This window comes from Zeus faber (genome assembly GCF_960531495.2).
Source record: "Zeus faber genome assembly, chromosome: 12".
NCBI lineage: Eukaryota > Metazoa > Chordata > Actinopteri > Zeiformes > Zeidae > Zeus > Zeus faber.
This window is the reverse complement of record NC_137196.1, coordinates 23218698-23233633: the sequence shown is the minus strand read 5'-3', so window position 1 is coordinate 23233633 and position 14936 is coordinate 23218698. Positions and strand designations below refer to the sequence as shown.

Below are 14936 nucleotides of genomic sequence, written 5' to 3'. Positions count from 1 at the left end.
GTAGTGCGAGCACAAGGCGACAAGAACTTGCGAAAGGGAGCGATAATGGCCAACCATGGCCCTCGTGGTTCCGATGCCATACGGGAGCCGGGTCTCTCCGGCGCCTGAGCCAGGTGACTCTTCCAGTAATGGGTGTTTTGAATATGGCCACTCCCATTCCCCCGAAACCCTTCCCACGGAATCAAATCAAACACAAACATCCTGACACGTTCATTTCCAGTGATTGCCTTCAAGGTGTTCAGACGGATCTGCACTTCCTTACCGCTTCTCTCTCTCTCTCTCTCCATTGTGTGTGTGTGTGTGTGTGTGTGTGTGTGTGTGTGTGTGTGTGTGTGTGTGTGTGTGGTGCAGGGGTTCTGAACCCTATTTGGCCCATGACCTCGTTTTTTAAGTCCCCAAATACTTGCGATGACACCAAGTAGAGAGTGTGACAAATGTCCTTATTTTATAGTATTATTATTATTATTATTTATTTTGGACCCAGCATCACTAATTTGATGTATTACAATTCTTGGCCAAGCAGCAGGATTGGCTGATATCCAAAATCGGTATATCCAAAATATTATACCGTAAGGCGGAAATAACAATAAATACATATACAATAAATGTTTTCTTTGGAGCAACGGTGAACATTTATGCCGGATTGCCAATCAACGGATCGCTTTCTGCCACTCCCACTAGGAAGTTGGGCGTCTGCGTGCGTTCGGAAAGGATCTCCCGTCCACCGCGCGAAGATTGGCGGGCCCCAAGCGCGTGAGGAAACTATTTATGTGGAATTAAAAGAAAAATTTTGAGTTGGACTTGTTTTGGGATTCTCAGCGTGTGAAATGCGAGGTGTGGCACGTTAACCGGTCGATGTGCGTGAATCCCCACGGCCAAATCGTGAAACTTGGCAGCTCTGTATAACGATTACTGAAAGCATTTTTTTATAATATAATTTTTAGTAATGCAAGTAAATAACCTGGAGGAAGGATGACATATTCAAAATCTTCCGGCAATTAACTATTGTTTCGATAAAAAAATCAATCAATCAATCCTATATCAATTAATCAGTCCTAGAGATGTCTCTTGACCCTGTGTGCAGGGTCCCCACGTGGGGTCTCAAGGCTGAGACGGGGGAAGAAGATACAAGGTAATAAAGAATGCTCAAGTCTGTATTCCCCCTCCCCATTGTCAAGGGAAAAGTTTGAATTTAATTCGGTAAATAATTGCAGTGTTTTATTTCTTTTTGAACCACATCATTACAATTCTTGAGTGTTGTATACAATAAAACATACACAGCAAATATAAAAAGAATTGATACTGTGAAGAAAGAAGTGAAATTAGATGATCTGCTGGCAGCCAGGGGGCCACGCCCAGGAGGCCACGCCCAGCTCCCATTGACTTGAATGACTTTTGGTGGAGCCAATGGACCTGTGTCCAGTCTGTCTGTGAGTCTGTCAGACTGCCTCACTTGTTTCTTAACACTGTTATTTCTGTCTGTCTTCCTCTTCTTCCTCCTCCTCCTCCTCCTCTCCCTCCCTCTTTCTCCCCTTCCTCCCTCTTCCTCCCTCTTCCTCCTCTTCCTTCCTCTTCCTCCTCCTCCTCCTCCTCCTCCTCCTCTTTCTCCCCTTCCTCCCTCTTCCTCCCTCTTCCTCCCTCTTCCTCCTCTTCCTTCCACTTTCTCCTCTTCATCCTCTTCCTCCTCTTCCTCCCTCTTCCTCTTCCTCCCTCTTCCTCCCTCTTCTTCCTCTCCGACTGATCGCCAGCGGCCGGATGTGTTGCGTTTTTACGGATGCCGGCCGGTCCCCGTCGCTCTATCCTTTGCCGCAAGGTAATCAGGGAGATGAATTGATTGGCTTATTCCCACGCGGCCCGGCCCTGGTGAGCGGCGCTTTATTAGATCGGGGAATTCCACTCTGTCGGCTCTCTGGCTTTATTGGACGAGGAGCTCCAGCGGCTCCTCCGACCACCTCCCCCCTCCCTCCCAAGCCGTAGCGCACCAAACTCCACGGGACGAAAACACCCCTCAATTTATGCTGCACGACCAGACAGGAACACGGCTCACTCCTCCCTGCGGCGGAGGGCGAGCGAGAGCCGGGCTTCCAGGAGAGATTGTCCGGCCAGATATTCGAGGACAAGTTCAGAGGAGTTGTAAAGAGCGAATGAGAAAGAGAGAGAGAGAGTGAGAGGGGAGGAAAATAAATGTGTTGGCCGACATCGAACAGAGACCCAACACTCTGTATCCAACACGAGAACGGTACGGAAATGGACCAGAAAGGATGAGACGGACGGTGGGAAATAAAAAGGGAGAAAGAGGAAGAAACGCGGACGATTGTGGTGAAAATCAGAAACAAAAAGAGACTTTGTCGCTTCGATTTATGTTTGGGCACCACCACCACCACCCCCACCAACAACAACGACAACAACAACAACAACGACAAAAATAAATGTTTAAGTAAAAAGACCACATGAACTATAAGAAAAGAGAGGAATAGACAGGTGTCACGGCAGAGAGAAGGGAAAGAAAGAGAGCGGTTAACAGAAGAACAAGAGGGACTGAGCCGCTCTCATTGGGTCTGAAAGGAACAACAAACAAGAGGCAGCGTCTCGTCTTGTCACTTAATTGATGTGGCTGTGTATTGTAATTCATTCCTGCTCACAGCAGACTGAGTGTCAGTGTATTTCAGGGAAGAAATAGTGCACACACACACACACACACACACACACACACACACACACACACACACACACCGACACAAACATGTCTATACACACAGACACACACAGCAGATTAAACAGTGCATTGTTTATCTGAACACACATGAAGCTTACAGACTCTGAGTGGGCTGTAATCCTGTAAAAATTGCTCTGGGACTTTTGTTTGTCTTTGTATTTTTTTTGTCGATGTGTATGTGTGTGTGCGCGCGTGTGCGTGTATGCGTGTGCGCACTTGTGCCAGTGTGAGCATGTACCTGCTTATGTGTCTGTGGGTTGTGTGTATGTTTGTGTGCTTCTGCATGTGTGCATGCAAGTGTGTATGCTTATGTATATGTGTGTGAGCTTGCGTTTCAGTGTGTGTGGCACTATGTGTGTGTGTGTGTGTGTGTGTGTGTGTGTGTGTTTGTGTGTGTGTGTGCGTGTGTGTGTGTGTGTGTGCGTATGTGCATGTGTGTGTGCGCGCGTGTGTGTGTGTGTGTGTGTGTGTCTTTGTACATTGTTTGCGCGAACCATTCCCTGGAGAAGCAGTGCAGCCTTCAGTCCGTCTCCCATCATATTCCTTCTGACAGTCATGCGGTCAAGGACAGACGGGCAAAACCGAATGTCAGTTACTTCACAGGCCAGTTAAAAAAAAAGCAAAAGGAAGAGCGGCATTCAGCCCCAATATCCCGTCCCCTTCAGGAGAAACCATTCGGAAGCGAGGCGGGATGTTGGAAGAAGTTAAAACACATTACGGTTCAGCCTTGACTCGGAAAACAAGGCTTTTCAAATTCCTAGACATTAAACGAAAAACACCCATATTTTTTTAAATATTTTTAATTATTGTTTTTTGACTCACTGGGAGTCAAGCCAAGTGCTTGGAATTGACTCCAAGGAAAAAAAAAAATAGCGATATTAATTTGAGATTAATTTATGCTTAATGGGGCATTTCTTCAAATAGCGTGCAGTATGTTATTCGGGAGGTGATCCTTGAGCAGCTACGCAGTGACGAGAATAGACAGAATTCATTACTGGACTTTATGGCTACTCTGCCAAGTTGCAAGACGGGAACGGCACCTGCTGTGATATTTTCCACGGCAATATGGGCAGAGTTTATGGTTTATCACTGCAGTATAATTTAATTAGCATCCCATTTAGGAGAGCAGATTAAATGGGTGGTCATGAAGACAATCAAGGGGGTAATGACGCTGAAAAAGGTCCGCCACGCAAGCATTATCTGATGGGTTTATGCCTTACCTTGGAACATTGGGCTTGAAGTTTTGGATTATTTGTTTTTTTTATGATTGTCAAATATAATAAGTTTGCTATTGCCGTTCATTCAAAATAAGGATATCAAATTTTTTTCAATGATATGCCCTATTCAGAAAATTGAATCGAGCACCGAGTTTGAAACATCTGGCTTCCATGCGTAATCATACTGATTGAAAGAAATTCAATCAGAATCAAAAACAAAAAAAACTAAAAAAACTGTGTTGTATCAATACACATGTACACCCCATGTAACCAATACAGAGTCAATTTTAAGTGGTAATCCATGACATTATTTAATTTAGAAAAATACCATAATTTGATTATTTTGTTGTGAGGAACAGCCATGCAATGAATTTGTATTACGCATGTGCTCCTCTATGTGTTCTCTCCATTGGTTGTGGTGGGATCCGCCTTTCAGGTGACTAAACCCATAATTAAATCTATATGACACGATTAATTTATTAATGCTGTGATGCTGTTTATTTTTGGCAATGTTTTATACCGCTTATTTTGCACTTAGAAGGCATCAAAAACATGTTTATTTTTCCGCAAAGATTTTGGTAGTGCATCACCCGCTTCAACACTTTAATTTGTTTGTTTTGGTTCGTTTTGTTTTTATATAGAAAATGAGGCCCCACTCACTCCTGCGGCACCTTGGACACTGCTTCAATTTCCTTACAACCAGACGAAACTAAACACAGCAGCTAAATCGAGTGATCCCCAAACAATGAATCCGTGCTGTTTTTCTCCTCTGGCCTTAAACCAATGATCATTTTATCGAATATAATTTTTTTGCATTATGAATTACAACGTAGCATCGCTGTAAAACCCCGCTTGCAAAGCTTCAAGTTACTCGGCAGGCACATTAAAAGTGGCGTTTTGGGATAAAACAACAACCAAAAAACAAAACAAAAAGGAAAACGAAACCCCAAACTGTTTTAATCTACGAGCCCGTCCCGCAGCGATCCGATCCGCACCGTCGAGACTTACCTGTTTAATGACGTAGAGCAGCCTGCCGTAGCAGAACATGATGACCAGGAACGGCACCACCAAACAGAAAATGAACAGGCAGATGATGTAGGACAAGTTGTTGGCGGTCTTGGACGTCCAGTCGACAGAGCAGGTGGTGCCGGGCCCCTCGGGGCCGTAGTGGCTCCAGCCGAAGAGGGGCGGCAGCGTCCAGACCAGGGAGTAGCCCCAGGACAGAGCGATTCCCAGGGAGACCTTGCGGTAGTTGGAGGCGTCGGCCTCGGTGGCTCCCATCATGGTGCTGTAGCGCTCGAAGGAGAGCACGGCCAGCGAGATCAGCGACACGATGCCTGCAGATGGAAAGGTAAAGATGTTTTAACAGGAACCAAGTCAGGTCGGTCTTGTTTGGAATTCACTGTTATGCCAGGGATACATCGTAAGACTTTTTCCCTCCATCGTCCCGGTAGGATTTAGCAGGACGGTGATCACACGCGATCAGACATTCGAGCACACAGTATGGGAGACAAGACTTAAGACATAGGATAACATCAAACCCCTCGGATATCCCACTCGAGTCCCAGAGCAGTGTGATGCTGCTGATTGTAAGAGGTTCAGAGCATTTGAAACCAAATGGAAGCTGATGACAGGAGCAGGCTCTTGATGGGGAAATAGGGACCAAGTTCTTCAGTGGCTCCTCGCCCCATTGTAATACTTTTACTACTTCTACTACTACTACTACTACCACTACTACTACTGTTACTACTACTTCTACTACTACTACTACTACAACTACTCCTACTACTATTACTACCACTACTATTACTACATCTATGACAATTGTCTAACAATAAGGTGACAGTTTTTAAGAGTTTGACCGAGCTGACAGATTTTAAGATTGTCTGATTTTGCAAACTCCGTCTGGGACTTGAACGTCCTTGTGAAAGTCCATCTGTGTAAACGAGGCACAGAGAGCTTTACGAGTCCCAGCCATGAAGGCACCAGTGAACTCTTGGTAAAGCAGATGCATTACACACAATTAGCAAATTAAAAAAAGTTTCTCGGTGGCGTGTCCCCACTATAATGATGACGTTGTTTAGGAAAATGTTATTTTTTGTTTTTTTTGACTCGCTTTTTCTTTAAGCGTTTGGACTATCCTGCCTAGTCAAGTCAAGTCAAACTTTATTTAAAAAGCACATTTCATACCAGGACGACACAATGTGCCTTACAGAGAAATACAATCAAAGAAAATATATCAAATGTCTGTGCAACGATAAGAACAGTCAGTGCAGAATAAACAAATCTCACAGTAAACAGAACACACACACACACACACACGCGCACACATACAACCACACACACGCACACACGCACCCACACACACACCCGCACACACACACACACACACACACACACACACACACACACACACACAGAAATCTCACAACATACAGAACACACACACACACACACACAGAACTCAGCCATAGACTGTAGTGAACAGCAAGGTTTCTAACCTGCTTTTAATAGTGTTCCGTGTGGGGGCCTCTCTCAGTTGAGCCATTGTGTAGAAAGAGAAAAACTCCGCCCAAAAAAAACCAAAAAGGTGAAGGAACCTTGGGAGGGTAAATGAATGAGGGATAGAAAGGCTTATATGTGGTGGTATATGTTGGTGCAAACATGCCTGCCTTAAAAACAAACACCCATAACAATACAGTATCCACCCACCAGCACGTGCACAAACCAAGTAACCGCAACTCGAAAACACTTTCCCAGAAACCGGGAAATCACCAGAAACTTTGAACGTCCCACTGCGTCGAGGACATCAAGGGACTGATGCGACGCATGATGTGATTTTCTGCCGTCGTCTACGGTGACAACCCAATGAGGCCATAGCGAATGACGAATACCCCCACCACACACACACACACACACGCACACACACACACACACACACACACACACGCAAACACACACACACACACACACACACACCCACACACACACACGCACACACAAACACGCACACACACACACTATCTCTCTCGCTCTCTCTCTCTCTCTCTCTCTCTCTCTCTCTCGCTATCAGAGGTCTTATCTGCTCTGCAACTGGAAGGCTTGCACAGTCACCACAGTGACAGTGTTTTCTGCAGAGATCAAAAGCGCCGCTAGAATGGGCTTTATTCTTTATAGCTTTGGCACCAGAGCACCTATGATTTTACAAATAATTGCGAAAGTTAAAGAGCAGCAACGTCAAACTTTGGCTAGCAACGGGGACGGGGAGGCAACGGCGGAATTTTTCGGTTGACAAGCAGGTGCAGCGTAAATCACAAGCAGAAAGTAAAAATGAAACAGTCAAAAGGAGACAACATGGAAGCTTTCAAGGAGCACATTAAAAGTCCACTCTGATTATTTAGTGCTCACTCCACAATGATACGTGCGCGCGCACTTACACACACACACACACACACACACACACACACACACACACACACACACACACACACACACACACACACACACACACACACACACACACACACAACCACCCTCGCTTTTTTCCATAACCCATCCATCTCCTTGTTCCATCTGCAAAAGAAGCTCTGGCAATTGTCACGATGTGCTCAGGAACTCAGAAACACGGAGGAAAAACCTTCTCCTCCATCATGGGATGGATAATTGGATGGATAATTCATGGGTTGTGCTTTGACAGGTAAACTTGGAAAGGGATGAGGTTGAAATAATGTCACCTCCGAGGCCGGGCGGGCCGGCGGCCGTTTCCGAGGGGAGCGCCACGCCGAGGGCACCACCGCCGCCCCGGTTGGGTGCCGCCTGTGTGACCGGAATCCTCCCCGGCGTTACATTTGTTTTCACCAAGTGGACCTTTCACTACGGTACAGCTGGCACAGCCAAGCAGCACAAAGAAGGAAGAGAGATACGGCCAGAGAAAAAAGTGAGAGACACTGCAAAAAGAGCTTAAAAGAAGGGACGAGGGACATGGGACTGTGCACAGTCGAAGATATTAGTTATACTGAACATGTGTGTGTGTCTACCTCCAGTATGTGTGTGTGTGTGTGTGTGTGTGTGTGTTCTTGCGTGTGCGCTCTTAGGCGTGCGTCTCCTCAGCGAGTTAAATGTACGACCCGAGGGCTCACTGCTTCGTAACGGCCGGTGCCTCCAGGGATGCCGCCGAGCTTCTTCTCCCCGGCCTCAGACTGTTTCGCTGCGGGCTTTTACCGCCTCAGCTCCCCCTTCCAAGGCGCCGGTGTTTTACGACTGCTGGCGATAGCGAAACCACCCCAGCCTTTAACTGAGATGGACGCCGGCGGAAAAGCCTTTACCTCACAGGCCCCAGGGCGCAGGCGCTTGAACTGTGTCGATTCAACAAATCCACACCATAATCACCGCGTATTCTACCGTGAATTTCAGTTGCGCGGCCGCCTCGCGAAGACTCAAATGCGCGAGGGAAATCCAAACAGCTACAGAGCAGCCCGCCCACGACGCTGGGACTCCCAGAGGGCGTTATCTGTCAGCCGCCAGCTATGTTTGGGCTGGAGTCGCACTGCAAACGATACCAAAAGGCACATCAAACATGTGGGATATTAAAGACCTGACGTGAATTTGGGCTTTTTTTAATGTATTTATTTATTTATTAACATAGAAGCGTGTTCAGTGTCTCCGTAGAAAGACGCATAAACGTGTAAATGATCATGTTCCGTGAGCCACTACTGTACGTCCGGTCAAAGTCGATACTGATAAAGTAGGCGGCGCCGGAGGACGCTTTCTCAAAGGACAGGCTCGCTATTTTTGTGCGTTTGAGAGTTTCAAACACATGAAACTTGCAATATAGTCAACACGTCATTCCAACCGACTTTTTGTGATTGCCGCAGTAGGTCCAAAGCGTATCGCTGGCTACAGCCGGCTTACTGCTCCCAAAGCCACGCGCTTCCCGTTTCTAGTCTCTTTCATGGTGCAGATGCAGCCGAAATTTGCTGATGCGCCAAAGGGTCAATAAAAACCCTGAACAACCTGATAAAATGCAGGGCTTGTGACCGTTTTTGGTAAAATATGTAAAGACTGACTATACTGCATGTGTCAGCTTCTCGTTTTTCGGAGAAAAAGGAGATGCATTGCGCTGCATTTAAGCACGGTGAGAAGCTGCGGCTGGTAAGTTGAGAGTGGTAAGTTTCTAAATAGCTAAGCGGCGAGGTTGTGCTGTGAACAGTTAGAAACGATGAGGACCAACGTTTTAATATGGGTTGAAAAATGCCGAAACCTATCCTTAAAGAATGAAATTAAATCTGTGACTAATGACCCAGCAGGTAGATGGCAGAAAGCAGGCTGATCGAAATACACTTAGCATAACACTTTATTCCGTGTGGCTTATTCATTTCTTAGTCCACCAGACCCTTGCAAATGGTTCCACCGCCGCACTCACAGACTCTGCTATAAACTCACCTCCCCTGGTGACTTTCCGCTACGGCAACGGAGCCAAAATCGAATCAACAATTGCGCAGCATTCCAGAACAGAAAAACTAATTAGAGGCTCTCTGCCACGGGTCTCGCAGGGCGGCGTTGGGAGAAAAGAAAAAAGAAAATGAAACGTAATATTCACACTGATTACGCTGATTTTCCAACTGGCACTGACCCTCCTCCCTCAGTTGGTTGGAGAAGAGAACTTGTTCAAAGTTGATTAAGATTTTCTTGATTCGGAAAATGGGGAAGAAGAACCAGACAACAAGGTTACACCAATACCCCCCCCCCTCCATGTCACAGCAACCAAACTTAATGGAGTCTGCAATCAACCCCCCCCACCCACCCTCCATCAGCCCCACTCTGTCTCACACTCGCCTGTTAGGATTAAAGGCAGCCGTCTAACTTAATAACCCCAAAATAAATGTCTTATGATCAGATGTTTAAAATAAAGTGGAAAGAAAAGCTTGCCTTTGTTCCCTCTCTCTCTCTCCCTCTCCCTCTCTCACCAAATGGCTGTTTCCCAGCGGTGGCGAGGAAGAGACTGTTTGAATGGAAGTGGGTGGTACGTGCGGACCCCCCCCCACCCCAAAACCTAATGAGCCGCGGGGAGCCGAGAGAGGTGAGCGAGTCAGGGAACATGGCGGCATACTGATAATAAGGTGTTTCCAAACCAGACACAAGTCGTCCATAATAGATGCGTTTGCGAGGGGTGTCAGGGTCTTTTATACACTGTTTATGATGCAGGTTCATCAGGCGGCTGACTCACTCTGACCTTTACAAGACAGGAGCAATGTTCTGCTTTCCTTGGTCTCAACTGAGATGTCCGTCCACTTTAGCGGGCAGGTCTGGAGATGTGCACGTCTGTGCATGTGTGTGTGTGTGTGTGTGTGTGTGTGTGTGTGTGTGTGTGTGTGTGTGTGTGTGTGTGTGTAGGTCCACGCGAATACATACTGTATATGTATTCTGTACTGTATATGTTTGTGTCTTTGCATGTCCAAGTTTCATAAATGTGTAATTTTGTGGATGCATCCGCTTCATGCTACACTTCTGCCCTGTGTATGTGTGTGTGTGTGTATGTGTGTGTGTGTGTGTGTGTGTGTGTGTGTGTGTGTGTGCGCATGCCTGCGCGTGTGCATGTGTGTGTGCGTGTGAGAATGTGTGTGTGCGTGTGTGTGTGTGTGTAGCAAGGCAATCTGGCTTCAGTATGCACCGGGAGGAGCAGGCTGTCCAAGGTTAATCCAGTGACTGTGTGCACAGTCTACCTCAGGCAGGGGGACACAGCTTGCCGCACGCAGGGCCGGGGCGCGCGGGACGGATGGGAGGACGTCAAATAGAGCGAGAGAGAAATCCAACCCTGCACTCCCTCCATCGGACGAAAGACAATAAAAGTCCAGGGGAGGCATAGGATGAAATGCATAGCGGCAGACAGGAGAGGTGAACGCGCTAAATGGGTGCCAGAGGGCTGAGAGAAATGCAAAATGTTGTAAAGTTGTGTCCGTGCGCGTGCGCGGGCGTGTGTGTGTGTGTGTGTGTGTGTGTGTGTGTGTGTGTGTGTGTGTGTGTGTGCGCGCGTGCCCATGTTAGACTCGTCGACGCAAATTGTCCCGTCTTTAGCGGAGGCTCTCGGCACAAATCAATCCAGCCGTCTCTCGAATAGTTCTGCCATTCGAGAGTGGAAGAAGTTATGGACCAAAAGTGAGACGCCGCACTATGAAAGGTAGCGAATCGTTGGCAGCGAACACTAACAGCGTCCCAACAATGCCCTAACAACCTCTTCTGTCATCGACAGTAATGCCCTCTAATTGGGAGGAACATTGATCATCACTAAACCCTTCAGAGATTGATGCGGCTCGTTGTCAATGCCAGGGCCGACGTTATTCATCTCAACAATCAATTTCTCTTTTTCTCTCTGCCTTTGTCCCCGCCCCAACCTCTCTGTCGCTCCATCTTTCTGCCATTAAGGAATTATTACTCGACCAATGGAAGCTCTAATGATGTCTGCAAGCCATTGTGCACGTGCATGCGCACACACACACACACACACATGCACACACACAGACACACACACACACACACACACACACACACACACACACACACACACACACACACACAGATACATGATTATCTGTCATGATTGTCTCTCTCTTACCCCCTGTATATCTCTCTCTTTCCGCTCAGTCTTTTCTTTTTTCTTTGGTACCTTGTAGATGCCAACATCTTGTCGGATGTTTTTTATTTTTTTTTAATTGGCTCCTTGCGGATGCTCTTGTGAAATGGCTTCAGACTGTGTCTAATCTCAGCGCAGCGTTTCAGAGACACTGGCGCGGCTTTCAGAGACGTGCTCGGCAACAGAGTGCAACTCGTAAGCGTGGGGGACTTTCGGCATTCCAATATGATAGCAGTCAAGTTATACCGCTTTTTTTTTTTTTTTTTTTTTAAATTGGCCACACTTTCCCGGAGGAAGTGGCAGGGTGTTGATGAGAGCCGCCTTTCAAATTTCGAGTTTGACATATTCGAGGGTCTCTTTAGCGAAAAGGAAAAACTCAATTTAGATGAGTCGAGTTGAGCATATGAAATTTTTAGCTATTGGCACACGGGAGGCAACGACCAGCCTGGGGCAGTGGATTGAAGAGATGTAGGGAAATAGGTGTGAAAGAAAATAAATAGAGAAAAGTCTGATGGAATTTTTAGGCCGTTAAGACTGGGCTTCACTGGTGGTTGCAAAGGTTTCCCTTTGTCTCTTCTTTTGTTCGATAACAATGTCACAATGTTCAACATATTTCAGATTATAATCATCTCTGTGTGTTCATTTGCCGTTTTCAAACGTATAATGACCAAAACAGGGGACAAAACTGTGATCACACCTGGTGATGATGTGAGTTGGAGCACTCATTGTATTTATTACAATCATAGAAGATGTAAATTCATGAAAGATAGACAGAAATGTATTTTAGATTAATCCTAAATTGTAACTATTTATCGCAATCAAAGAAGATGACAACTCATGAAACTTAGACAGAAATGTTTTTTAGATGATTCATAAAATATTAAAATAAATTGTAACTTCAGCATAATGGTAATTGTCATAATAACAGGTTATAATGGTTGTTTAATAAAAATAAAAAATGCAGAAAGCTTTCACCACACGCACTCTAACGACAAAATAGTTCTCTTTGTTATGACTAGATTTCTTGTCCACTCTCAACTAAAAGCTTTACAGAGTTTTCCAGATTTTTTTTCCCCCCAAACTACAGGACGATTCATTCAGAGGAAGTAAATAAGATGGTAAATTGAAGTGGCAATTTACCCCCAGAATGTACTTTATAATTAGACAAAAATAACTCATGCAATTCAAAAGCAAGGAATGTGTTGATGTCATCCCAGAGTGCGGAACACAGTAAGACCAAAGCTCTTAATGGGATGTTGGTGGGGCTTGAAATTTTTACTCAGTACTCAGTGCAGAAAACCATTAAAGGATTTCAAACAAGGCACTGCGAGTCAGACCAAGGGCTAAATGTTGATACGCCATGACTCCCCACCCACCTCCCCCACTGTGAGTGTATGTCAAAAATGGAACACTGAAAAGTTTTGACAACCTTCACACTCTGCAGAGAACGGATCATTGGACACATTTCAGAAGACGGCTTTATCGGTGTCAGTGTCAGAGTGGACGCTGCGCCTAGTGTCCACAGTGTCCACACTGATGACACCATGCAAGATGTCTACAATGACACTACAACCGACACACACACACACACAGACACACAAACACAAACACATACACACACAAAAACACACAAACACACACACACACATACACACACACACACATACATACATACTCATACATACACATACACATATACACACATATACATACACATATACATACACACACACACACATATACACACACATATACATACACATACACATATACACACACACACACACACACACACACACACACACACACACACACACACACACACACACACACACACACACACACACACACACCCCAATGGAAGAACTTGAACATCCTATATCCTAACGTCCCTGAGCTTCCGGACAAGCAACACTCATTTTTCATCTTTTATCTGACAATGATTTCCTAATTCTACTGTACACGGTCCTTCAATGTCATTGAATAAAACGCGCAGAGCTATTGAACGCAGTGTTTCACCCCAAGCGATGTGTAAGTTATCTCTAATGTAAGATCTAAGGAAAATCTGATTTTTCCACTGCAGAGCTCGACGCTAGAGGCATTTAAAAAACAATGAACGCCAATAAAGAAAGCACTTCCCGCCGAAAGTGGCTCAGTAAATATAGATCATAAACAAGAATGAATACAGTAGGTACACATACACGAGAAGCACATTTCAAAGGAACATATAAAGCATTTTTTTAATGACACCAAATGACGTAGCTCCAACTTTTAGACATGACATCAAAGATCCTGAAGGTGATATTCATTAAGGGAATAAACCATTGTTCCTGCAGTGTGTCACACACAACCGCACGGACTCTCTTTCTCCGGGAAGACTAAACCTCCTCACATCGAACGCTTTCATTTTTATGACATATCGGGATATAACCCCAACTTCTGGGCACGGCCTCAGGATATTCATGGATATAATAAAGACTACGCTCCTCCAGTCTTTCATTTTCTCAACACAGAACGATGCCGGGTCTCACACACCTAGTTCTCCGGGATGACTAAACACCCGCCACGTCGCCCTTTCCCGCATCAGAAACACAACATATTCAACAAGAAATCACAACTGCAGTATCCGAATAAAAGCCACCTACCGAAGAGGGAGTTGGCGAACCCGTACCACACGCACCCCCGGTGTCCGATGAGCCACCGTCCCTGCGTGCTGGCGGCGAAGCTGAACGGAGTGCCCAGCAGGCACACCAGCAGGTCGCTGGTGGAGATGTTGATCAGCAGCATGTTGATGGGCGAGCGCAGCATCTTGTAGCGGCAGAAGAGCACCAGCACCAGCAGGTTGTTCAGCAGACCCAACATGCCGATGAAGCCCAGGCACACGGCCACCACCAGGTGCCCGGTGGGGCTGAGGGTTGTGCGGTGCGCGCCGGCCGCTTCCAGGCGCCCTTCCCCGGCCGCGACGCACAGCGCGCCGCCGAGCTCCGCGCAGCCGCTCAGGCTCTGGTTGGACACTATCATCGCTGCGCACAAGAGCGCGCACGGTGCGGCGGAGCTTAATGTGTCGCTGACAATTTTTGTGTCTGGGGGGGAAAACAGAGACTTTCCAGACTATGTTAAAGCCTTGTTTCTTTTTAAAGAAACTTTTATTTTCCACAATATTGAAAAAAAAAAAGTAGAGCTTAATGAAAGTTTCAAAGCTGGAGTAGACTTAGTGGGAAATATCATAACTTTTCTCTCTGCTCGGGGGTTTTGAAAATCGACCATAAAAAAAAGAAAAGTTTGGTGAGGCTGTGCTCCACCATGTGGCTGTTTGAGATGCACTCACACTTCTGGGTTTCCACGCACACGGTGCTCTCCCATCCCCACCACC

General features: G+C 46.1%; 1 protein-coding gene across 1 annotated transcript in view; it reads right to left on the bottom strand.

The window, feature by feature from the left end:
- The window catches only part of tmtopsa (teleost multiple tissue opsin a), a gene marked incomplete at both ends in the record, with an annotated part of 46245 nt that extends 31661 nt beyond the window's left edge, over positions 1 to 14584 (bottom strand). Inside the window, 2 exons of the mRNA XM_080010459.1 lie at positions 4942 to 5270; positions 14209 to 14584. Of these exons, the coding sequence (XP_079866585.1) occupies positions 4942 to 5270; positions 14209 to 14584 (705 nt within the window). The remainder of the gene's footprint in view (positions 1 to 4941; positions 5271 to 14208) is intronic.
- Between the last annotated feature and the right edge of the window lie 352 nt (positions 14585 to 14936).